Source organism: Hemitrygon akajei, chromosome 3 (assembly GCF_048418815.1).
Source record: "Hemitrygon akajei chromosome 3, sHemAka1.3, whole genome shotgun sequence".
NCBI lineage: Eukaryota > Metazoa > Chordata > Chondrichthyes > Myliobatiformes > Dasyatidae > Hemitrygon > Hemitrygon akajei.
This window is the reverse complement of record NC_133126.1, coordinates 30,608,422-30,633,225: the sequence shown is the minus strand read 5'-3', so window position 1 is coordinate 30,633,225 and position 24,804 is coordinate 30,608,422. Positions and strand designations below refer to the sequence as shown.

Genomic DNA, 24,804 nt, shown 5'->3' with positions numbered 1-24,804 from the left:
GCAACTGTATCTGTGCTCCATATCTTAAATGAGCTGCCAGAGGAAGTGGTTGAGTCAGGTACATCAACAACATTCAGAAGATACGTGGACAGGTAGATGGATGAGAAAGTTTGGGAGGGAGATGGCCAAATACAACTTACATGGAGGTCTTGGCTGGCATGGGCCAGGTGGGCAGAATGGCCTTTTGCTCTGCTGTGTGGTTCCAGGAAGCCACACCCTTTGGTAGTACATGGCAGAGTAGTGGCTAGTGTAACGCTTCACAGTGCCAGCGATCGGTTCAGTTCCCCTCACTGGCTGTAAGGAGTTTGTACATTCTATCTGTGATGATGTGTGTGTCCTCCAGATTCCTCCCATCTTCCAAAGGTGTGGGTGTTAGGGTCAGTGAGTTGTGGCCATGCGATGTTGGCACTGGAAGCCTGCTCTGACTGTGCTGGCTGTTGATGCAAATGACACATTTCACTGTATGTTTCGATGTTTCCGTGTACACATGACAAATAAAGCTCATTTCTCCCCATCCCTCCTGACTCCTGCCTTCCCGCCCCTTCCCCTCACACGCCGCTCCCACTGCACCTGGCCAATCCTGACCAGCACTTGAAGAGGGGGTCGTAGGGGCAGGAGAGATCGGGGAAGGGAGGGGTAGGTTCTTTCTGAGGGAAACCACTGTGGCATGGGGAGCGGGGGGGGGGGCGAGGGCTGGAGGAAGACAGACTGGTCAGAAGGCCAGAGGGGATGATGGCAGGGGCCATAGAGGGGGCGAGGATGAGGAATTTAAGACAGAGGTAGTGAGTGTAGTTGAGTGGAGAGGTGGTGGGACAGGGGACAGAGGCCGTGGGTGTGGGTAGAGGACGGGCAGGGAGCACTGGCATTCCCAGCAGTGGCCTACTCCAAAGATTAAAAGTTGACAGATTAAAAATGAGCTTTATCTGTCACCCGTGCAGTGAAATGTACAGTGAAACGTACAGTGAAACGTACATTGAAACGTACAGTGAAACGTACAGTGAAATGTACAGTGAAACGTACAGTGAAACGGACAGTGAAACGTACATTGAAACGTACAGTGAAACGTACAGTGAAACGTGTCACTTGCATCAACGATCAGCACAGTCTGAGGAAGTTCAGCAAACAGCCCACGTGTCGCCACACATTCTAGTGCCCACATAGGATGCCCACAGCTTACCAACCCTGACCTGTATGTCTTTGGAATACGGGAGGAACCCAGAGCACCCGGAGGAAACCCACACAGTCACGGGGAGAACGTACAAACTCCTTACAGACAGTGGCGGGAATTGAACCTGGGTCACTGGCACTGTAAATGGTGAGCTCATCACTGCACTACCATAGTGCCCCCTGTCTGCTCGACTGATAGTGGGTTGTTGGTATGGTATCTCTATCCTCAGAGTCAAAATCTCAGCATCACGGGCATGTGTTTAAGCTGCAAGGGGGTACTTTCAAAGGAGATGTGTGGGGCAGGTTTTTTAGACAGACAGCAATGAGTGTGTGAAATGTGCTGCTCGGGGTGTTGGTGGAGACAGATTCAGCTGAGCTATTTAAGAGGCCATTAAACAGATACCTGGATGTGCAGGAAATGGACATTTTGTAGGCAGAGGGGATTAGTTTATAATTTGGCATGATGTTTAGCACAGACATTGTAGGCCGAAAGGTCTTTCTATGTGTGATAATCAGATGGAGGAGAGAGGGGCAGAGGGGTGGACAGTGAATAGTGAGGACACAGTGGCCACTGGAAGAGATGCTGGGCAGGGAGAGTAAGAGTGAAGGAAGGCGAGTGAGTGAAGGGAGGAAGGTAGGAGAGAAATGCATGGGCAGGGATGTACGTGGGAGAGAAATGTACAGGCAGGGGCGCACACAGGAGAGAAATACATGGGCAGGGGTGTACATGGGGACGTTGTACACAGGAGTCATAGAGTCATAAAGTACTATATTGCAGCACAGAAACAGGCCCTTTGGCCCATCTAATCCATGCCAAACTGTTATTCTACCTAGTCCCATTGACCTGCACCTGGACTTCTGTCCTCTGTACCCCTCCCATCCATGTACTTAACCAAACTTCTCTTAAGTGATACAATCAAACTGCACCTACCACTCCTGCTGGCAGCTCGTTCCACCCCCAACCACCCCTCCGAGAGGCGCACGCGGGCAGTGTGACACATCAGAATCAGGTTTATTATCACCGGCAGGTGTCGTGAACTTCGTTAACTTAGCAGCAGCAGTTCAATCCAATACATGATAATATAGAAAGAAAAAATAATTAAGTTAATCAATTACAGTAAGTATATGTTTATTAAATAGATTAACATAGTGCAGAAACAAATAATATATTTAAAAAGTGAGGTAATGCTGATGGGTTCAGTGTCCATTCCGGACTGTATGTAAGCAGTGATTGTGGTGTGTGGGTCGGGCTGATGTAGGCACTGGTATGGTACATGGGCAGGGCTGTACGAGGTTGGGGGGAACCCAGCACGAGAAATTCTGCAGATGCTGGAAATCCAAAGCAACACACTCAACGTGCTGGAGGAACTCAGGAGGTCCGGCAGCATCCATGGAAATTAATGAGTGATCTTTATTGTCATTATACGTAGGTACAATTAAACTCTGTTTGGCTTCCTCTCAGGCAATTAAACAAAGCGGTAGATAAAAACAAGACAGTAATAGAAAAACAGTATTAAATAGATACGTAGCAGAAAATAAGTTTCAGCAGCACCAGAATATCACAGTAATGCACAAAGTGCCGTTAGTGCGAGTATTTGAGTCCTTGTGTGTGCTCACAGTTTCAGTCATTGTTCTGTGGGAGTGGTGTGATGGAGGCCACAGCTCTGGGGTAGAAGCTGTTCCTCAGTCTGGCTTTTAGTGTCCCGAACCTTTCGCTGGACGGCAGCAAAATGAATATAGGAAATGAATAAACAGTTGACGTTTTGAGCCGAGACCCTTCATCAGGACTGTCCTGAAGAAGGGTCTCGTCCCGAAATGTTGACTGTACTCTTTTCCGTAGGTGAGTTCCTCCAGCATTTTGTGTGTGTGTGTGTGTGTGGGAGAGGCATACGCAGGCAGTGTTTAATAGTGATTGGTGTACTGGTCAAACTCCAGCTCTGGGATCACAGAATTGCGTCTTGATGACCGCTAGGTGGGAGCCGAGACTTCAAGGTCAGAGTCCAAGTGCTCGTCCCTACTCTGGAAGCAGATGTGTTTCAATGTGCACACCTTCCCCCTCACCCCTTCACCCTGTTCAGCAGACAGGGTGTGACAGATGATCATGCCCCCCTCCCTTTCAGTCCTTGTAACCCCAGACACCTGGTCAGTGATTCAGACACTGACCTCTTCCAGCCAGTTGTCTCGGAACACCAGCTCCACCGTCCCTCCCCTCTCTGTTGGTCGTGGGGGAAGGGAGATGCAGGTAGTTTGTTTTCACACTTCAGGCAGAGCTGCAGAGAGAAGTTAATATTTAAGCAAGTGCAGGTTCAACCAGTCATGGTCTATTCATTAAACCAGTCTGTTGCCCTGGGTTACCGACTCCGTTTGAATGTGTTCCTGGAAGTCTGATCACGTGGCGATAGATTTTCAGAAGCTCACATTATATTGTACCCGATGAGACGACAATTTAATTTATTAAAGCGCTGCTCAGTGACTGAAATCACTCCACATTATTACCTTCTCACTAAGCCCATCAAAAAGTTTCATTCATCTGTTACAGCAATAGTTTGCTGGCCCTTCTCCCGATGTAGAACATTACAGCACAGTACAAGCCCTTCGGCTCACAATGTTTTAACAGCTTATTCCACGATAAATCTAACCGTTCCCTCTCACACGGCCCTCCATTCCCCTATCATCCATGTGCCTATCTAAGAGTCACTTAAATGTCCCTGATGTATCTGCCTCCACCATCACCCCTGGCAGCCTGGTCCATCCACCTACTCCTTCTGTGTTAGAGCAGAGCAGTTTGATCACCCTTACAGGACGGATTTCAATAAGATCGAAAGAGTGCAGAGAAAGTTTAAAAATGCAAACACGAGGAAATCTGCAGATGCTGGAAATTCAAGCAACACACACGAAATGCTGGTGGAACGCAGCAAGCCAGGCAGCATCTATAGGGAGAAGCACTGTCGACGTTTCGGGCTGAGACCCTTCGTCAGGACTAACTGAAAGAAAAGAAAGTAAGAGATTTGAAAGTAGGAGGGGGAGGGGAAAGGATTTTCCCCCTCTGCATTTCACCAGCATTTTGTTTGTGTTGCAGAGAAAGTTTACAAGGATGTTGCTGGGAAGTGAAGACTTGGAAAAGCTTGACTAAGTTAGGACTTTATTCCCTAGACTATAATAGTAATGAATACTTTATTAAAATCCCGAGTGGGAAATTCTTTCAATACAGCAGCAACATTTAAAAGCATACTAGTAGTGTGCAGACTTATCTAATAATAAAGCACAGAATAATAATATACACGATAATAATTTACGAATGTGCAATAATAATTGTACTATGTATTATTGGACTATTGTACTATGGTGTGTGTTCTCCTGTTGCACAGGAGAATGAGTGAAGATTTGATAGGGGTATACAAAACTATGAGGGGTATAGAGAGGGCAAATGCAAGCAGGCTTTTTCCACTTGGGTTGGGTGTTACTAGAACTAGAGGTCATGGGTTAAGGGTGAAAGATGAAATATTTAAGTGAAATGTTTCTTCACTTGGAGGGTGTTATGAGTGGGACAAGCTGCCAGTGGATGCGGGTTCAGTTGCAAAGTTTAGGAGAAGTTTGGATAAGTACGTAGCTGGAAGGGGTGTGGAGGGTTCTGGTCCAGGTGCAGGTTGACGGGACTAAGCAGAATAATGATTTGGCATGGACTAGATGGGCTGAAGGGCCTGGTTCTGTGCTTTGTTGCTATATGGTTCTATAACACTCACATGGGGTCTCTATGTCCTCCTGATGCATGGAATCAAAGTTCTCCTTCCCATCCCAAATGACCCGCCTCCATTTGAGCCAGAATTTCCCAGGAGGCAGGGGGGACTTTGTGCTTCTTCAAGGATCTTCCTCTATGTCCACCTGGTGATCTTGTTGCTTGACGCTCAACCTGCATTTAGCATGCTAGTCGACATCAGTCAGGGCATTGGGTACCGGAGCTGGGACAATATGTTGCAGCTGTATCAGGTGTTGTTCATGGTGAAGAAGGTCATTCTAGATTACAAGGAGGATCTTCATCAGTTAGGGACATGGGCTGAGGAGTGGCAAATGGACTTTAGTACAGATAAAGGTGAGGGGGTGCATTTTGGAAAAGTCAAGGCAGCGTAGGACTTGTACTGTGAACGGTAGGGCATTGTGGGGCAATGGAACAGAGGGACCTAGAAAGTACAAGTGGATAGTTCACTGAAAGCAGCACCACAGATAGACAAGGTGGTGAAGAAAGTGTTCAGCGCACTGGTCGTCATCAGTTAAGGCACTGAGCATGGGGGTTGAGTGGTTATGTCCCAAGTTGTGGTGAGGCCGCACTTGGGATGCTACCCATAAAGACTAAAGATTCTGCAGTTCTTGGAAATCTGGAGCATCACATACAGAGTTCTGGTGGATCTCAGCAGGCCAGGCAGTATCTATGGAGAGGAATGAACTGTCAACCATACGGGGTGAGAACCTTCATCCAAATTGACGTGGTTTTGGTCACCCTGCTATAGGAAAGATTTGGTTAATCTGGAAACAGTGCAGAGAAGATTTACAAGGATGTTGCCAGGACTCGAGGGCCTGAGTTATAGGGGGAGGTTGAATAGGTCTTTATTCATCGAAATGTAGGAGGAGAATGAGGGGACGACCTTACAGAGATGTTTAAAATTATGAGAGGCGTGGATAAGCTGGATGGTAATTGTCAATTCCCCGGGGTACAGGAGTCAAAACTAGAGGATGTAGATTTAGTGTGAGAGGGGGAAGATTAAGAAGAGCTTTTCTACACAGAGGGTTGTGATATGGAATGAACTGCCAGAGGACGTGTTTGAGGCAGGTACAGTAGTATCATTTGCGAAGCACCAGGAAAGTTACAGGGAGGGGGGATGCAGAATGCAGGAAATTGGGAGTAATTATGTGGTCGGCCTGACTCAACGTCTCCTTGTGAGCTTAAGAAGTATTTGGGTAGGCACCTGGAGATAAGGCTTAGGGCAGGGGTTCTCAACCTTTTTTTATGCTATGGACCAAAGCCATTAAGCAAGGGATCCATGGACCCCAGGTTGGGAAGCCTTGGCTTAGAGGGATGTGGGCTGAACGCAGGAGATCAGGACTAGCTGAATGCCATTATAGGCAGCATGGACTGGTTGAGCCAAAAGGCCTGTATCAATGTTGTATCGCTCCGTGACTTAGGTTTAGAAGACCAGCTCAACACCTTGGGAACATGTCCCCTCAACTGAGGCTATCCCAAAGCCAACTCTGGGCTATATCAGGGAGGAACAGAGACGGACAAGGCAGAGGCGAGTGAGGGACAGGTGGGCTGTTGAGGATGGAGGCATGGGATCGGTGAGAGGAACCAGGTAGGGGTGAGAGGGCAGGTGTGTGTCCCTGGGGAAGGAGGAGCAGAGTCAGATGGGGTGTGGAGGGGGCTTGGGGGTGGTACGGGATGGAGAAATGAAGGGGGAGGGAGGAAGCCAGGTACACAGAGGGGAGGGGCAGCATCAGACTGAGGGAGAGGCAGCAGAGTGATGGGATAGAATTGGGATTGATAAATTAGTTTGTTATTAAATTGAACATAGAACAGTATAATACAGAGCAGTACAGCACAGAGACGCCAGTGCACGACGATGTGCTGACCTTTAAACCTACTAATATCACTCTAACTCTCCTTCCTACATAGAGAGGCACATGAATAATAGAAAAATGGAGGGCCAAATGTCCCTAATGTATCAGCCAATACCATCACTCCCGGCAGCACCTTTCATGCACCCACCACACAAAAGAACTACCTCTGCCTTTCCACTCACCTCCATACTTCCTTCCAATCAATTTAGGATTATGCCCCTCATTTTAGCCTCTGGGAAAGTCTCTGGCTATCCGCTTGATCCATGCCTCATGTAAAACCGGGTTTATAATTGTCGCATGTACTGAGCCACATTGAGAAGCTTATCCTTCATACTGTTCAAACAGATCAAACCATCACAACGGTGCATTGAGATACTAAAATGTAAATCAATAACAGAGTGCAGAATAAAGGGTTACAGTCACAGAGAGAGTGCAGTACAGGTAAGCAATGAGGTGCAAGATCGTAATGAGGGGGACTGTGAGGTCAGGAGTCCATCTTGTCATGCTAGGGGACCTTTCAATAGTCTGATAACAGCGGGATAGAAGCTGTCCTTGAGCCTGGTGGTCCGTGCTTTCAGGATTTTGTATATCCCGACCGGAGAGGGGAGAAGAGTGAATGTCTGAGGTGGGTGTGGTCTTTAATTATGCTGACTGCCTTACCGAGGCAGTGGGAAGTATAGACAGTCCATGGGGGAGAGGCTGCTTTCTGTCGGGGACTGAGCCTTTGGACAGAACTGTTGTTTCCCCTTTTAAACAGGCTGGTGGACTGGTGCAGAGAGCAATAAACTCACAGGTGGATGAAGAAGGCGTCAATTTAATAGAGTAACTGCTGAATTAATTCCTTTCCCCACCTTTTGTCTCCAGCCTCTGCCAGCTCATAGATTCTGGCAAAATTGCAAAAAATAATGACAGGAAAACATGATGTTCTTATTGAATTCATTTCCCTGTCCCTGCCTCACAAGTGTGTCATTGAGTATCTGGCACAGGTTTAACTCTCTCATTCAGATGCACTGGCTGCTGTTAGTTGGGGCTGGACTCTTTTATCACCGAGTGATCCTTGCCTCATTGTCGCACTGGGAGAATGGTAGGTGCCAAGAGAGGTTTGAGAGAACTGGCGGTACAGACAAGAACATGATGTTGCAGTCAGCTCATTATCTCCTGTCTGATGGTGACGCACACCAGACAGGGATGTAACAACCCTCTCTCGCTCTCTCACTCTCTTTCTCTCTCTCTCGCTCTCTCACTCTCTCACTTCCCCAAGTCGCAGGGCGGAGACTGAGATACCCACAGCAGAGACCCGCGTGATTATTGGTGCAGTATTGATTGGGGGCCTCATAAGCGATCAGCAAGGAGGGATGAGGATGTCTTGGTAAACTTGCTCATGGGGCTGACAAAGATAGCTGTCCATGAGTCCTGGATGCGGGCAGTGGAGGCTCCCACCTGGGGGGTGACTGCCTGGCACGTGCCAGGGACATATCAGTGTCTGGGTGAGTGTGGAGCGGGAACACATGGTGTCCACAGGTCCGCAGAGGAGTTCCAGGACCGCTCGACACCATAGGGGATAAACGCTATCCTTGATAGAGATTAGAGCATTTTAATTTAATCTAGTTTGTGTCTGTGTGTTTGTTACAGCATTTTGTAGCTTTGTAGGAACAATTTCTAATAAAGGTTTTTTTTTAAATGGTGGGAGAGTCTCACTGAGGGAAAGACAATACTGAGGGAGGGTCACACTGTGGGAAGGAGTGGTACTGAGGGAGGGTCACACTGTGGGAGGGGTGGTACTGAGGGAGGGTCACACTGTGGGAAGGGGTGGTACTGAGGTGGGGTTACATTGTGGGAGGGTGTGGTACTGAGGGAGGGTCACACTGTGGGAAGGGGTGGTACTGAGGTGGGGTGACATTGTGGGAGGGTGTGATACTGAGGGAGGGTCACACTGTGGGAAGGGGTGGTACTGAGGTGGGGTTACATTGTGGGAGGGTGTGGTACTGAGGGAGGGTCACACTGTGGGAAGGGGTGGTACTGAGGTGGGGTTACATTTTGGGAGGGGTAGTGTTTTAAATGGTGGTTTAAACTTCAGTCTATCCTACAACCGTGAGTTTTCCCTGGGTGCTCCGCTTCCCTCCCACAGTCCAAAGACGTAGCAGGGTTAAGCTAATCAGTCATTGTAAACTGTCCCGTGATCAGGTTCGGGTTAATCGGGTGCTGTGGCCGGACGACCCTATTCCGTGCTGTACTGCTAAATAAATAAGTGCATAAATACAAGGGATTAGTTGATCAGAGGAAGCATTTACCTGGTGTCTGTCTCGATGTTCAGCTCAGCCATTACCAGTGTACCTTCTCAGCCCACGTGCCCTCCTCTGTATGAGATGGTCCTGTGCACCAAATGGATGCCACATTCCTGATGTTCACTGTGTTAGATCACTGGTGGTTGTTGTATTTTGGAGTGACTGGTGTCCAGGGAGCACTAGGCTCTAATAGACTGGGCTGTAACAGGCACTGTTGCACTGAATTGTAATGGAAACTGGTCTGTTATGGGCGCTGGCGTCGTACTGGGCTGTAACAGGCACTGTTGCACTGAATTGTAATGGAAACTGGTCTGTTATGGGCGCTGGCGTCGTACTGGCTGTAACAGGCAATGGCAACACACTGGGCTGTAATGGGTGCTGGCGCGTGACGTCAGCCGGTAGAGCGGGAAAGGTTTTAAGAGAAGACCGCCATATCCAGCGTTCGGAGAGGCAGCAGAGTGATGGGGCTTTGGCTCAATGGGCTTAGGCGGTGACGGGACCAGGTGAGGTAGGTTTACCGGTGTTAACTGCGGAAAGGAGGAAGTATGTGTGTGAGGCTGGTGTTCTGTGCTCAGTGTCAGATGTGGGGCATCCTGGATCTCCCAGTCTCCCGGATGGCCATACCTGCACCAGGTGTGTCGAGCTGCAGCTCCTGAGGGACCGAGTTAGGGAACTGGAGCTGCAGCTCGATGACCTTTGCCTGGTCAGGGAGAGCGAGGAGTTGATAGAGAGGAGTTACAGGCAGGTGGTCACACCGGGGCCAACGGGAGGCAGACAGGTGGGTCACGGTTAGGAGGGGGAAGGGGAAGAGTCAGGTACTAGAGAGTACCCCAGTGGCTGTACCCCTTGACAATAAGTACTCCTGTTTGAGTACTGTTGGGGGGGCAGCCTACCTGGGGGAAGCAACAGTGGCCGTGCCTCTGGCACAGAGTCTGGCCCTGTGGCTCAGAAGGGTAGGGAAAGGAAGAGGATGGCAGCAGTGATGGGGACTCTATAGTCAGGGGGTCAGACAGGCAGGAAAGAAACTCAGATGGTAGTTTGCCTCCCAGGTGCCAGGGTTCGGGATGTTTCAGATCGCGTCCAAGATATCCTGCGGTGGGAGGGAGAACAGCCAGAGGTCGTGGTACATATTGGTACCAATGACACAGGTAGGAAAAGGGAGGAGGTCCTGAAAAAGACTACAGGGAGTTAGGAAGGAAGTTGAGAAGCAGGACCGCAAAGGAAGTAATCTCGGGATTACTGCCTGTGCCACGCGACAGTGAGTATAGGAATAGAATGAGGTGGAGGATAAATGCGTGGCTGAGGGATTGGAGTAGAGGGCAGGGATTCAGATTTCTGGATCATTGGGACCTCTTTTGGGGCAGGCATGACCTGTACAAAAAGGACGGGTTGCACTTGAATCCTGGGGGGACCAGTATCCTGGCGGGGAGGTTTGCTAAGGCTATTGGGGAGAGTTTAAACTAGAATTGTTGGGGGGTGGGAACTGAACTGAAGAGACTGGGGAAGAGGAGGTTGGCTTACAAATAGGGAAAGATTGTGGACAATGCGAGAGGGAGGATAGGCAGGTGATAGAGAAGGGACGAGCTCAGACCAAAGATTTGAGATGGGTCTATTTTAATGCAAGGAGTGTTGTGAACAAAGTGGATGAGCTTAGAGCGTGGATCAATACTTGGATATATAATGTGGTGGCCATTACAGAGACTTGGATGGCTCAGGGACAGGAATGGTTTTTAGATGTTTCAGAAAGGACAGGGAGGGAGGCAAGAGAGGTGGGGCGTAGCACTGTTGATCAGAGATAGTGTCACGGCTGCAGAAAAGGTGGACACCATGGAGGGATTGTCTACGGAGTCTTTGTGGGTGGAGGTTAGGAACAGAAAGGGGTCAATAACTTTATTGGGTGTTTGTTATAGGCCGTCCAATAGTAACAGGGATATTGAGGAGCAGATAGGGAAACAGATCCTGGAAAGGTGTAATAATAGCAGAGTTGACATGCTGGGAGATTTTAATTTCCCAAATATCGATTGGCTTCTCCCTAGAGCAAGGGGTTTAGATGGAATGGAGTTTGTTAAATGTGTTCAGGAAGGTTTCTTGACACAATATGTAGATAAGCCTACAAGAGGAGAGGCTATAATTGATTTGGTATTGGGAAATGAACCTGGTCAGGTGTCAGATCTCTCAGTGGGAGAGCATTTTGGGGATAGTGATCATAATTCCATCTCCTTTACTATAGCATTGGAGAGAGATAGGAACAGACAAGTTAGAAAAGTGTTTAATTGAAGTAAGGGGAATTATGAGGCTATCAGGCAGGAAATTGGAAGCTTAAATTGAAAACAGATGTTCTCAGGGAAAAGTACAGAAGGAATGTGGCAAATGTTCAGGGGATATTTGTGTGGAGTTCTGCATAGGTACGTTCCAATGAGACAGTGAAGTTATGGTAGGGTACAGGAATCATGGTGTACAAAGTCCGTAATAAATCTAGTCAAGAAGAAAAGAAAAGCTTACAAAAGGTTCAGAGAGCTAGGTAATGTTAGAGATCTAGAAGCTTATAAGGCTAATAGGAAGGAGCTTAAGAAGGAAATTAGGAGAGCCAGAAGGGGCCATGAGAAGCCTTGATGGGCAGGATTAAGGAAAACCCCAAGGCAAGTATGTAAAGAGAAAGAGAATAAGAAGTGAAAGAATAGGACCTATCATGTGTGACAGTGAGAAAGTGTGTATGGAACCGGAGGAAATAGCAGAGGTACTTAATGAATACTTCAGTATTCACTGTGGAAAAGGTGATTGTAGTGATGACTTGCAGCAGACTGAAAAGCTTGAGCATATAGATATTAAGAAAGAGGATACGCTGGAGTTTTTGGAAAGCATTAAGTTGGATAAATCGCTGGGACTGGATGAGATGTACCCCAAGCGACTGTAAGAGGCAAGGGAGGAGATTGCTGAGCCTCTGGCGATGATCTTTGCATCATCAATGGGGACGGGAGAGGTTCTGGAGGATTGGAGGATTGTGGATGTTGTTCCTTTATTCAAGAAAAGGAGTAGAGATAGCCCAGGAAATTATAGACCAGTGAGTCTTACCTCAGTAGTTGGTAAGTTGATGGAGAAGATCCTGAGAGGCAGGATTTATGAACATTTGGAGAGGTATAATGTTAGGAATAGTCAGCATGGCTTTGTCAAGGGCAAGGTCGTGCCTAACGAGCCTGACTGAATTTTTTGAAGATGTGACTAAACACATTGATGAAGGAAGAGCAGTAGATGTAGTGTATATGGATTTCAGCAAGGCATTTGATAAGATACCCCATGTAAGGCTTATTGAGAAAGTAAGGAGGCATGGGATCCAAGGGGACATTGCTTTGTGGATCCATAACTGGCTTGCCCAAAGAAGGCAAAGAGTGGTTGTAGACAGGTCATACTCTGCATGGAGGTCGGTGACCAGTGGAGTGCCTCAGGGATCTGTTCTGGGACCCTTACTCTTCGTGAGTTTTATAAATGACCTGGATGAGGAAGTGGAGGGATGGATTAGTAAGTTTGCTGATGGCACAAAGGTTGGAGGTACTGTGGATAGTGTGGAGGGCTGTCAGAGGTTACAGCGGGACATTGATAGGATGCAAAACTGGGCTGAGAAGTGGCAGATGGAGTTCAACCCAGATAAGTGTGAAGTGGTTCATTTTGGTAGGTCAAATATGATGGCAGAATATAGTATTAATGGTAAGACTCTTGGCAGTGTGGAGGATCAGAGGGATCTTGGGGTCCGAGTCCATAGGACGCTCAAAGCAGCTGCACAGGTTTGTTCTGTGGTTAAGAAGGAGTATGGTGTATTGGTTTTCATCAATCGTGGAATTGAATTTAGGAGCTGAGAGATAATGTTGCAGCTATATAGGATCCTAGTCAGACCCCACTTGGAGTACTGTGCTCAGTTCTGGTCGCCTCACTACAGGAAGGATGTGGAAGCCATAGAAAGGGTGCAGAGGAGGTTTACAAGGATGTTGCCTGGATTGGAGAGCATGCCTTATGATAATAGATTGAGTGAACTCAGCCTTTTCTCCTTGGAGCGATGGAGGATGAGAAGTGACCTGATAGAGGTGTATAAGATGATGAGAGGTATTGATCGTGTGGATAGTCAGAGGCTTTTTCCCAGGGCTGAAATGGTTGCCACAAGAGGACACAGGTTTGAGGTGCTGGGGAGTAGGTACAGAGGAGATGTCAGGGGTAAGTTTTTTTTATGCAGAGAGTGGTGAGTGCGTGGAATGGGCTGCCAGTAATGGTGGTGGAGGCGGATACGATAGGATCTTTTAAGAAACTTTCAGATAGGTACATGGAGCTCAGAAAAACAGAGAGCTATAAGTAAGCATAGTAATTTCTAAGGTAGGGACATGTTCAGCACACCTATGTGGGCCGAAGGGCCTGTATTGTGTTGTAGGTTTTCTATGTTTCTTTTGCACTGGGCTGTAACAGGCACTGGCATTGCACTGGGCTGTAATGGTCAGCGCTGTCACACTGGGCTGTAATGGTCAGCGGTGTCGCACTGGGCTGTAATGGTCAGCGGTGTCGCACTAGGCCGTAATGGTCAGCGGTGTCACACTGGGCCGTAATGGTCAGTGGTGTCACACTGGCTGTAATGGCGTTGGTGTCACACTGGGCTGTAACGGTCAGTGGTGTTGCACTGGGCTGTAACGGTCAGCGTTGTCGCACTGGCTGTAATGCGCACCGGGTAACAGAGCTCTTGCCCTTGCCCACAGAATACACTGGTGGAGATCGAGGAGAAGGTGGAGCAGCTGACAGAGACGAGCCTGGAGCAGGGTGCTGGGTCACAGCTGGCATCACTGTCGGAACGGCTGGCCTCTCTGCGGGGCAGTCTGCTGGCAATGCAGGCTCGGCTGGCCCAAGGGCAGATTCCCCCACAGGTACGCTCACCGGCGGACCCTGGCTGACTGCACCACCCTCGCCCTTGCCGACCCTAATCACAGCCTCAGTGCGACAACACCAGGTCTCTCTGTGATCACTTTGAACTAAAATGGATTTACTTTTGTTCCACTACTGTTCTGTCTGGTAAAACCTGCGTTTAATTTACGCTTGTGTTTTCCTTGTGAACGCTGCTTGTCTGACGCTCTGTGCCTGCGATGCTGCTGTCAGTAAGTTTTTCATTGCACATCAAAGACCCCGCCCACCCTGGCAGGGTGTGGAAGTTTAGAGAGGTTGCAGAGATTTACCAGGATTAGAGAGAATGTCTTATTAGGATAGGTTGAGCGAGCTGGAGGTTTTCTCTTTAGAGCACAGGAGGATGAGAGGTGACTTGATAAAGATGTAGAACAGTATAAGAGGCAGAGACAGAGTGGACAGCCAAAAACCTTTTCCCCAGGGCAGAAATGCCTAATACAAAGGGCATAATTTAACAGTGATTGGAGGAAAGTGTCGGGAGGATGTCAGAGGTAGGTTTGACTGGTGGGTGCGTGGAGCCAGATACATTAGGCACATGGATGATAGCAAAGTGGAGGGCTACGGGAGAGGGAAGGGTTAGATTAGGTAAAAGGGCCAGCACAACATCATGGAGCAAAGGGACTATGCTGTGCTGAAGTGTTCTCTATATTGTGTACTGGCGTATCACTCTGCGAATCCCTGATGTAGGAGTCTCACATTGTGATTCCTGATGTTGATGTCTTATTTCCAGGAGTGGGAGACTGAGCTGACAGGACAGGCGTGTCCCACAGAGGCGATCGCCCAGCAGAACAAGACTACGGGGCAGAGTCCTCTTGGAGAGGAGCCCAGCTCACCTATTCACATCGTGAGGTATGGACCCGCACCCGTGTCCCCGGCCAGGACTGATGGGGAAGTGGGAGTTGTCCCCATTCAGATCGATTGGTCTGTTTCAGGGGGTGTATCAATCAGGAAATGCCCAGTACCCCTTGTGCCAAGTGTGATCCCACCCGGGTTTACTGGGATCCCTGTCGCATCAATAACTAGAAATCATTCAGAAGATACAAAGCCTGAAAGCGCGCACCACCAGGTTCAAGAACAGCTTCTACCCCACTGTCATCAGACTATTGAGAGGTCCCTTAGTATGATAAGATGGACTCTTGACCTCACAGTCTATCTCATTATGATCTTACAGTCTGCCTGCACTGCACTTCCTCTGTAACTGTTGCACTCTTTTCTGTATTGCTGTTGTCTAATCTTGTTCTGCCTCAATGCACTGTTTCCTAGTATGAAAGGACCTCACAATTTACCTGCTTAATGTGCTTCTACCTTACTGTTTGCCTGCACTGCACTCTCTCTGCAATTGTAGTACTACATTCTGCATTCAGAATCCTGTTTACCACCTCCGTGTAACTGTGTATGAAATGATCTGTCTGGATGGCAGGCAAAACAGAAACTTTCTGTATCGTAGTACATGTGAGAGTAATAAACCAATTCCAATCCTACCCACTAACCAGTGTGACTGGGCTTCCTGTGATCAACAGGCAGATTTCACTCCCAGGCACAAAGTCTTAGAGCCTAAAGACCAAAGCCAGGCCCTTCAGCCCATCTCACCCATGCTGAACTGTTGTTCATCGACTAGCACCCAGACCATAGTCCTCCATACCCCTCCCATCCAAGTACCCATTCAAACTTCTCTTCAATGTCGCATTTGAATCAACTTCAAGAAGCATTTCAGAGTTGTACACTTAGATCACACAAGATATCCAGCATTTGTGGATTCTCTTGTGTTTAGGGGAAATTGGTAAACGTGTACCAAGATACAGTACCATGAAAAACTTTGTCCGGCATGTCATCCATACAGATCGATTCATTACAGCAGTGAGGTAGTACAACAGGAAAGAATAATGCACTGCCTGAGTCAGTGGTGGAGGCAGATACACTAGTGAAGTTTAAGAGACTACTAAACAGGTATATGGAGGAATTTAAAGTGGAGGGTTATATGGGAGGCAGGGTTTAAGGGTCAGCACAACATTGTGGGCCGAAGGGCCTGTACTGTGCTGTATTGTTCTATGTTTCTAGTAATGCAGAATCAAGTGTTACAGTTGCAGAGAAGTTGCAATCCCAGTAAATGATAAAATGCAATGCTATAATGAGCTGGATTTTGAGGTCAAAAGTCATTTTATCATTCCAGTGGACCATTCAAGCATTTTGTAACAGTCAGGGTGGAAGTTGTCCTTGAGCCTAGTGGTACACGCCTTCAGGCTTTTGTATCTTCTGCCCGACGGGAGAGGGAAGATGAGAGAGTCTCTGAGGTGGGAGGGCTCTTTGATTATGCTGGCTTCTTCACTGAGACAGCGAGAATTAGAGACAGAGTCCGTGGAGGGAGGTTGGTTTCTGTGATGAAGCATGACTGGGATAGTGGGGTAAGGGGGAGGGAGGTCGGGTTTGGCAGATGGGCACTGTCTGATCTCAAGCGAAACCCCTAGGAGAGCAGGATTCCCAGGGCTTCCGTGGGAACCTGGGTCTGGAGGGGTGCACTGAACACTGACCTCTACACCAGGACCAGTGGTCAGGTGTGGGGGGGAAGTGAAGGGTCTGTCATGGTGTGTTAGACATCTGTGTCTGCTGAGGAGTGGCAAAGGGAGGGGTGGAGGGGAGGGGATGGATGCTTGAGGAGGGAGGTAGGGGAGGGGTCAGGAAGGGCAGAGGGGGAGTGAGGGAGGTGAGGTTGGGGTGACTTTGCTGACTTGATGGTGTGTGTCCCTCACAGAGACAATGGTGACCCTGTCTCCCTTGGGATCGCAACCCCTGTGGACCCAGACAAAGTGTCCCCACCGTTGGCTGTAATGTGGCAACATCTCCGGTGTCAGAACCAGGACATGGCAAAGCTTCTGAAAGATTCTCTCCAACAAAGTCAAGGGTCACAGGTCAGTAACACCCTGGCAGGGGGGGAGAGATGGGTGCTGGTCTGACTCTTGACCCCTCCCTTCCCACTTCCCCCTCTTCCCTATTCCTCCCTCCATCCCCGGAAGCAGGGTGACACTTGTAGGCTGTGTACAGTCCTCGGACTGTGTCGGTTGTTGAAGCAAACGACGCATTTCACTGTATGTTGCAACGTATGTGACAAATAAAGCATCTGCTAGGAGGCTGGGTAAGGTGATCTTATTGTGCTTCAACATGAGAGGGAGCTCTGTCCTAAGCAGTGGCCTCAGATGGGGAGAGCTCACTGCGACTTTAACAGCACATTGGGATGCCTCGCAATTCCCTCATATCCTGAAGAACTCCAGGGACCTGATAGATTCACAGATCTCCTGACCCCTTACCCTGTAACGTTAGCAAATGTTTCCTGTCAGCTGGTATCTGAAGAGATTTGCAGGAATCTTGCTGGGACTCAGGGAAAGTTTGAGAAAATGTAGAACAGAACAGGCCCTTAGGCCCACAGTGCCTTGCCGACCTTTTAACCTACTCCAAGGTCAATCTAACCCATCCCTCACAAACAGCCTGCATTTTTCTATTACCCATATGCCTGTCTAAGGGTCCCTTAAATGTCCCTAATGTATCTGCCTCTTCAAAACTTTGGATGTTTTTCCCTGGAGGGCAGGAAGGGGTTTTGTTCATTCTCTCCGTGGCCATGTGGGTTTCCTCACGGTGCTCTGGTTTCCTCCCACATTCTAAAGACGTACAGGTTAGAGTTTGTGAACTGTGGGCACGCTGTGTTGGCGCCAGAAGCATGGCGCACCCTCTGACTACGTTGGTCGTTGACGCAAGCGACTCGTTTCACTTCATGTTTCCACATGATGTGACAAACACAAGTAATCTTCAGATACAGATGAATAGATTTTTATCTTATAAAGGTTTATGCAATCATAAGGGGTACAGATAGGGTGAGTAAACATGGAAAACGTAGAAAACCTACAGTATGATACAGGCCTTTCGGCCCACAATTCTGTGCCGAACATGTCCTTACCTTAGAAATTACCTTGGGTTACCCATTGCTCTCTATTTTTCTGAGCTCCTTGTACCTGTCCAGGAATCTCTTAAAAGACCCTATCGTATCTGCCTCCACCACCGTCACCGGCAGCCCATTCCACGTACTCACCACTCACTACGTTAAAAACAACTTACCCCTGACATCTCTGCCCCTACTTCCAAGCACCTTAAACCTGTGCCCTCTTGTGCTAGCCATTTCTTCTCTGGGAAAAAGCCTCTGACCATCCACACTTTCAATGCCTCTCATCATCTTATACACCTCTGTCGGGTCACCTCTCACCCTCCGTTGCTCCAAGGAGAAGCAGAGTGTGTACATTCTGTTTCCCAGGGTTGGGAGGACATGTTGTAGGTTGAAAGTGAGAGGGGAAACGTTAAATCAGAACGTGAACTGCAACTTTTTTCACCCAGATTGTGGACTGTACAGGGAACGAGCTGCCTGAGGAAGTGGTTCAGGCAAGTTCTGTACATTAACAAGATTTAAAAGGCATTTGAACAGCCGCATGGATAGGAGAGGTTTAGAGGGGTACGGACCAAACAAAGGCAAATGGGATTAGTTTAGATGGGAATCTGGGTCGGCAGGGACATGTGAGCCAACGGGTCTTTTTCTATGTTGTACAGCGTGGGACAGGGTGACGGGGGGTTCCATACCTTGCTCCCCCCACCCCCTTCCCCAGTGTGTAGTGGGAGCTGAGAAAGAGGGCTGCGGTGCTGAGGGAGTGAGGCACAGTCAGAGTGGGAGATCTCACAGATTCTGGGTGATCACTGACCCTCCACCCTCCTGCTGGGTCTGGGGTTGGGATTCTGCAAGAGCTGGGTAGCTTTGGCTCACCCAGTGGAGGGAGCCTCACCACCCAGTGGGCCTGGGTAATAGAGTCATAGTGCACGACAGCATAAAAACAAGCCCTTCTGTCCATCTAGACCCTGTTAAACTGCTATTCTGCCTAGTCCCATTGACCTGCACCTGATCTGTAGCCCTCCATACCCCTCCCGTCCATGTACCTATCCAAACCTTTTTGTAATGAAACCCACATCTACCACTTCTCCTGGCAGCTTGTTCCACACTCTCACCACCCTCTGAGTGAAGAAGTTCCCCTTCATGTTCCCCTTTAATGTTCCACCTTTCACCCTAAACCTACGACCTCTAGTTTGAGTCTCACCCAAACTCTGGAAAAAGCTTGCTTGCATTTACCCTATCTATATCCCTCATAATTCTGTATACTTCTATCAAATCTCCCCTCATCCTCCTAAACTACAGGAAACAAAGTCCTAACCTATTCACTCTATCCCTATAACTCAGGTCCTCAAGTCCAAGCAATATCCTTGTCAATTTTCTCTGAACTCCTTCAATCTTATTGACATCTTTCCTGTAGACAGGAGACCAGACTGCATACAATACTCCAAATGAGGCTTCATACACCTTCAACATAATATTCCAGCTCCTGTACTCAGTACTTTGATTTATGAAGGCCAATGTGTCTAAAGCTCTCTTTACCACCCCATCTACTTGTGACACCACTTCCAAGGGTGTTGAGACGTGGGAGCCACCAGCCCTCCGTACTCAGGGTTTGTCTGATCTCCTTTTCCAGGTGGAGTTCATGGCTGAAGGGTTGCACCGTGTCCCAGGACTTGCACAGCCAGCTGTGGCGCTGCTCAGCAGCTTGATGGCCGAGTTGGGGCAGCAAAGGCAGGAGGCAGAGGAACTCGCTGCCCAGACAGAGGTAGTAGCTCGTCCATGTGGCAGGGGGAGTGTCGGGAAGCTGTTCCGCAGTCTGTGGACACCTCACACACAAGGATAAAGAGCACTGCTCCAAGACTGACCCCGGGAGTGTGTGATGGGACAGGGTGGAGGGAGATTCAATCTATGTCTGACCCCGGGAGTGTGTGGTGGGACGGTGTAGAGGAGGCCTCACTCTGTGTCTGACACTGGGAGTGTGTGATGGGACGGTGTAGAGGAGGCCTCACTCTGTGTCTGGCCCCGGGAGTGTGTGATGGGACGGTGTAGAGGAGGCCTCACTCTGTGTCTGACACTGGGAGTGTGTGATGGGATGGTGTAGAGGGAATCTTCACTCTATCTGAACCCAGGAGTGTGTGATGGGACAGTGTGGAGGGATCTTCACTCTGTATCTGAACCCAGGAGTGTGTGATGGGATGGTGTAGAAGAGGCTTCACTGCATGTCAGACCCCTGGAGTATGTGATGGGACTGTATAAAGAGAGCTTCACTCTGCGTCTGATCCCAGGACTGTGTGATGGGACAGTGTGGAGGGAGCTTCACTCTTTATCTGAACCCAGGACTGTGTGAGGGGACATTGTGGAAGGAGCTTCACTTTGTGTCTGACCCCGGGAGTGTGTGATGGGATGGCGTGGAGGGAGCTTCACTCTGTGTCTGACCCCGGGAGTGTGTGATGGGACAGTGTGGAAGGAGCTTCACTTTGTGTCTGACTCCGGGAGTGTGTGATGAGACAGTGTGGAGAGAGCTTCACTTTGTGTCTGACCCCAGGACTGTGTGAGGGGACATTGTGGAAGGAGCTTCACTTTGTGTCTGACTCCGGGAGTGTGTGATGAGACAGTGTGGAGAGTGCTTCACTTTGTGTCTGACCCCAGGACTGTGTGAGGGGACATTGTGGAAGGAGCTTCACTTTGTGTCTGACTCCGGGAGTGTGTGATGAGACAGTGTGGAGAGTGCTTCACTTTGTGTCTGACCCCAGGACTGTGTGAGGGGACATTGTGGAAGGAGCTTCACTTTGTGTCTGGCTCTGGGAGTGTGTGATGGGACATTGTGGAGAGTGCTTCACTTTGTGTCTGACCCCGGGAGTGTGTGATGGGACGGTGTGGGGAGAGAATACCCTCAGATTTATCCTCTATATCCCAGGCACCAGATGCATCTGTCTTTGCTCTTGTGAAAAGTTAAGAAATTTAATAACTTACCATCCCGCCAGCCCAGCCCCCTGCTAATACCCTGCTCCCAAACAGCAGCATTCTCCTTGATTTGTCCTGATGCTCCAGGACAGTCCTTGAGCACTGAGCATCTCCCTCGCTCAGGGAGGAGCAGAGCGGGGTGCTGATGCCAGTGCAACGTATCCGGTCCATGCCTCGCGGGCCCCCTGCACACTGACCATCCTTATCCGTTGCTCAGGGGACCGTTCAGCAGGATGCACGCTTAACGTTGGAGACGGCCGTGCAGAGCATCGCCCACCGCGTCAGCGACTGGTTAGATGGGGCACAGGTGGAGCTGTACGCCGGCATCCTGGTGCCTCTTGAGGAGGCAGAACAGCAATTACAGCATCACCAGGTAACTGGGGAGATCAGGGTGGCATTGTTATCAGGGCAACATGGCTACATCGGTTGAGGTTCTGCTTAACGGCGACCCAGAACACAGACTGTAGAACAGCGCAGGATGTGAACAGGCCTTTTGGCTCACGATATAACCTGCTAAACTAATGACTAATTGCCAGGATGATGCCTGGACTAGAGAACATGTCTTATGAGGAGAGGTTGAACGAGCTGGGACATTTCTATTTGAAGGGAAGGAAGATAAGAGGTGACTTGATAGAGGTGTAAAAGATGATAAGAAGTATTGATTGTGTGGACAGCCAGACTTTTTTCCCCAGGGTGGAAATGGGCTAATACAAGAGGATATGATTTTATGGTGATTGGAGGAAAGTATAGGGGGGATGTCAGAGTTAGGTTTTTTTATACAGAGAGCGGTGGGTGCGTGGAATGTTCTGCTGGGGTGGTCGAGGCAGATATACTAGAGATATTTAAGAAGCTCTACATGGATGATAGAAAAATGGAAGGTTGTGTTTGAAGAAATGGTTAGTTTGATCTTGAAGTAGGTTGAAAGGTTGACATAACATCATGGGCAAAAGGGCTTGTATTGTAATGTTCTGTGTTCCATGTTGGTCATCGAATATCATCCCTGAGATTCTGCAGATGCTGGAATTCCAGAGTAACACACAAAAATCCTGGAGGATCTCAGAAGGTCAGGCAGCATCTACGGAGAGGAATAAACAGTTGGCATTTTTGGGCTGAAACTCTCTATCAGGGCACCTAGTCCCCTCTGCCTACACAGTGTCCATATCCCCATTCATGTGCCTATATAAATGCCTCTGTCATACCTGCTCCCAGTTCCAATCCTGGCAGCTCACTCCAGTCACCAACCACCCTCTGTGAGGAAAAAATATCCTCATACATCTCCTTTGAACTTTCCGCCTCTCACGTTGTATTAAATACTCTATGTTCTATGTTTCTACTGTAAGAAAATGATACCAGCTATCTACTCTATGCCACTCATTATCTTACAAACTTCTCTCCGGTCTTCCCTCAGTCTCCGATGCTCCAAAGAAAACAACTCTATTCTGTCCTTGCTCTCTAATCCAGGCAGCATCCTACTGAACCCTCCAAAGCCTCCACATCCATCCCATAATGGGCAGCCAGAACTGAATGACATCAGGGGACAGGAATGTTCCTATGGCTGTGGTCTGGTACCAGCTACACGCAGGCATGAGCAGTTCCCGGGGTTGAGGCTTTGGGGAGGGAATGAACGTCAGTGACCACCCCTGTCCTGACTTCACGATGGAACGAAGATCACAGAGTGAGCCGCTGAAGGTGGTTGGGTTCAGAATGCTACCCTGGAGACCACCACTCTCTCCTACACATTGGTGTCCTGGAACTGGGACAGAACACAGAAGCTCACATTATATTGTACCTGGTGAGATGACGATTTAATTTATTAAAGCACTGAAATCACTCCACATTATTATCATTCTCACTAACCCCATCAAAAGGAATGGTTTGCTCATCTGACATAGAATACGCAACGAATAGAACATTACAGTACAGTACAGTACAGGCCCTTTGACCCACAATGTTGTGCCAACCTTTTAACCCCTCCCTCCTACATAGCTCTCCATTTTTTTGTCATCCATGTGCTCATCTAAGAGTTTCTCAAATGCCCCCAATGTATTTGCCTCTACCACCGTCCCTGGCAGTGTGTTCCATGCACTCACCACCCTCTGTGTAAAAAGAAAAAAAAACTACCTCTTACATCTTCCTTAAACTTTCTTCCACTCATCTTAAATGGATGTTCTTTGGTTTTACCCATTTCTGTTGCAGGAAAGACGACCTTGGCTGTCCACTCGATCCGTGCCTCTTATTATCTTGTACATCTCCATCAAGTCACCTCGAATTCTCCTTGTCTCTAAAATGAAAAGCCCTAGCTCACCTAACCTGCCCGCATAAGACATGCTCTCTAGTGCAGGCAGCATCCTGGTAAATCTCCTCTGCACCTTCTCAAAAGCTTCCACATCTCAACTATAATGAGGTGACAGAACTGAACATGATGCTCCAAGTGTCATCTAACCAGACTTTTATAGAGTTGTAACGTTACCTCGTTGCTCTTGAATTCAATGCGCCAGCCGATGAAGGCCAACACACCAGATACTGACAGGCTGCGTTGTTTGACATCTGGGGGATCTCCAGGGTCATCCAGACAGACACACTAGTAGCAGCTAGATGATTCTGATCAGTGACTCAGTCACTCACTGCCATTACTGTGGGGATGGAGTTTGCCACGGAGTGTGGCCTTTATCCCCATGGTGTGATCCCTGCAATATTGCATTTGGCCTTCGTTTCTATGGAGACAGTTTAAAATCATTCAATGTTTTGTGAAGTATCAGTGACCATTTACGCCTGTTCTTCTGTATATGGGCTGAAGTTTATTGAATGACTTGTGTTGAGGATGCACGTGAATCTTTGGTTTACAGCCAAACGCTGCAGGAGCCGTCCCTCGCACCCTCCCACAATGTAACCATCCCCTGGTACCACCCCTCCCACAGTACCGACCTTGTTTGTGTACCAAAGCTGTAAAAGTTTATTTACAACACATAGACTCAAGACGTTCCATATTTACAAGACAGTAGTTACACTCAAATTATTCTACGGTATTGCTGTCTATAAAGCAGTATATACCACGGGGGGACCACTGCTCACGGAAATCCCCCAGTGTGCCCGACGCAACCGTGTGCTCCCTCTATGGTCCCATCCATCCCACAGTGTGCCCCTCCTGCAATGTGACCCTCCCTCGGTACCGCCACTCCCCCAGTGTGCCCCTCCCTCAATGTTACCCCTCCTACAGTGAAACCTTTCCTCAGTCCCACCCCTTTTTAAATAAAAGCTGTAAAAGTTTATTTACACAACAAATACACAAAGTACAAATATTTAGTATTTGCAACACAGTGAAAAATTAAAATATCGTAACCACCCACAGTGTGACCCTCCCTCATTACCAATGCTTCCACAGTGTGACCCTCCCTCATTACTGATGTACTTGGTACGGCCCCTCCCTCAGCCGCGTTTGACCCAGGGCTGTTGCTGGAGGGGTGGTCAGACAGGCATTGACGAGATCCCCTGTGCCACAGGTACTGCTGGAGTCTCTGGAGACAGCTCACCAGGAGATGGCGGAGGAAGTCGAGGCGCTGGGGCAGTCGGACCTCTTTAGCTGCCCCGAGGCTCGGGGCTCCCTGACGGACCTACACAACCGGCTTGGGCTGTTCATCCGCAGCTGTTGCCAACTTACCCACTTGCTGCGTGCCAACGTGGACCAGGCCTCCGAGTGCCAGGTAATGGCGGGGGCATCGATGAGCTGGTGTGGTCAGGGAGGAGAAACCCTCACCGCTTGTGTCCCGGAGACAGAGGGAGGGCCAAATTCTTCCCAACTCTGTTAGCTGTGGTCAGGCCCCACTACACCTGACGGTGGCTCTTTCAATGGGAACTTCGTCAGGCCTGGGTCAGTGTGGGTGGGAGGGGCAGTGTCAGGAGAAGTTTAGAGCAGTTTCAAAGGAT

General features: G+C 48.8%; 1 protein-coding gene across 4 annotated transcripts in view; it reads left to right on the top strand.

Annotated features, from left to right (window-relative positions):
* LOC140724815 (nesprin-2-like) overlaps nucleotides 1–24,804 on the top strand; it is a 288,546-nt gene that overhangs the window by 99,051 nt on the left and 164,691 nt on the right. For 3 of the 4 annotated variants that reach the window (XM_073039455.1, XM_073039454.1, XM_073039453.1), the window contains 6 exons: nucleotides 13,796–13,960; nucleotides 14,725–14,843; nucleotides 16,744–16,900; nucleotides 19,550–19,681; nucleotides 21,098–21,253; nucleotides 24,381–24,581. In XM_073039455.1, coding sequence (XP_072895556.1) covers nucleotides 13,796–13,960; nucleotides 14,725–14,843; nucleotides 16,744–16,900; nucleotides 19,550–19,681; nucleotides 21,098–21,253; nucleotides 24,381–24,581 — 930 coding nt within the window. The remainder of the gene's footprint in view (nucleotides 1–13,795; nucleotides 13,961–14,724; nucleotides 14,844–16,743; nucleotides 16,901–19,549; nucleotides 19,682–21,097; nucleotides 21,254–24,380; nucleotides 24,582–24,804) is intronic. The other variant, XM_073039456.1, reaches the window with a different exon arrangement.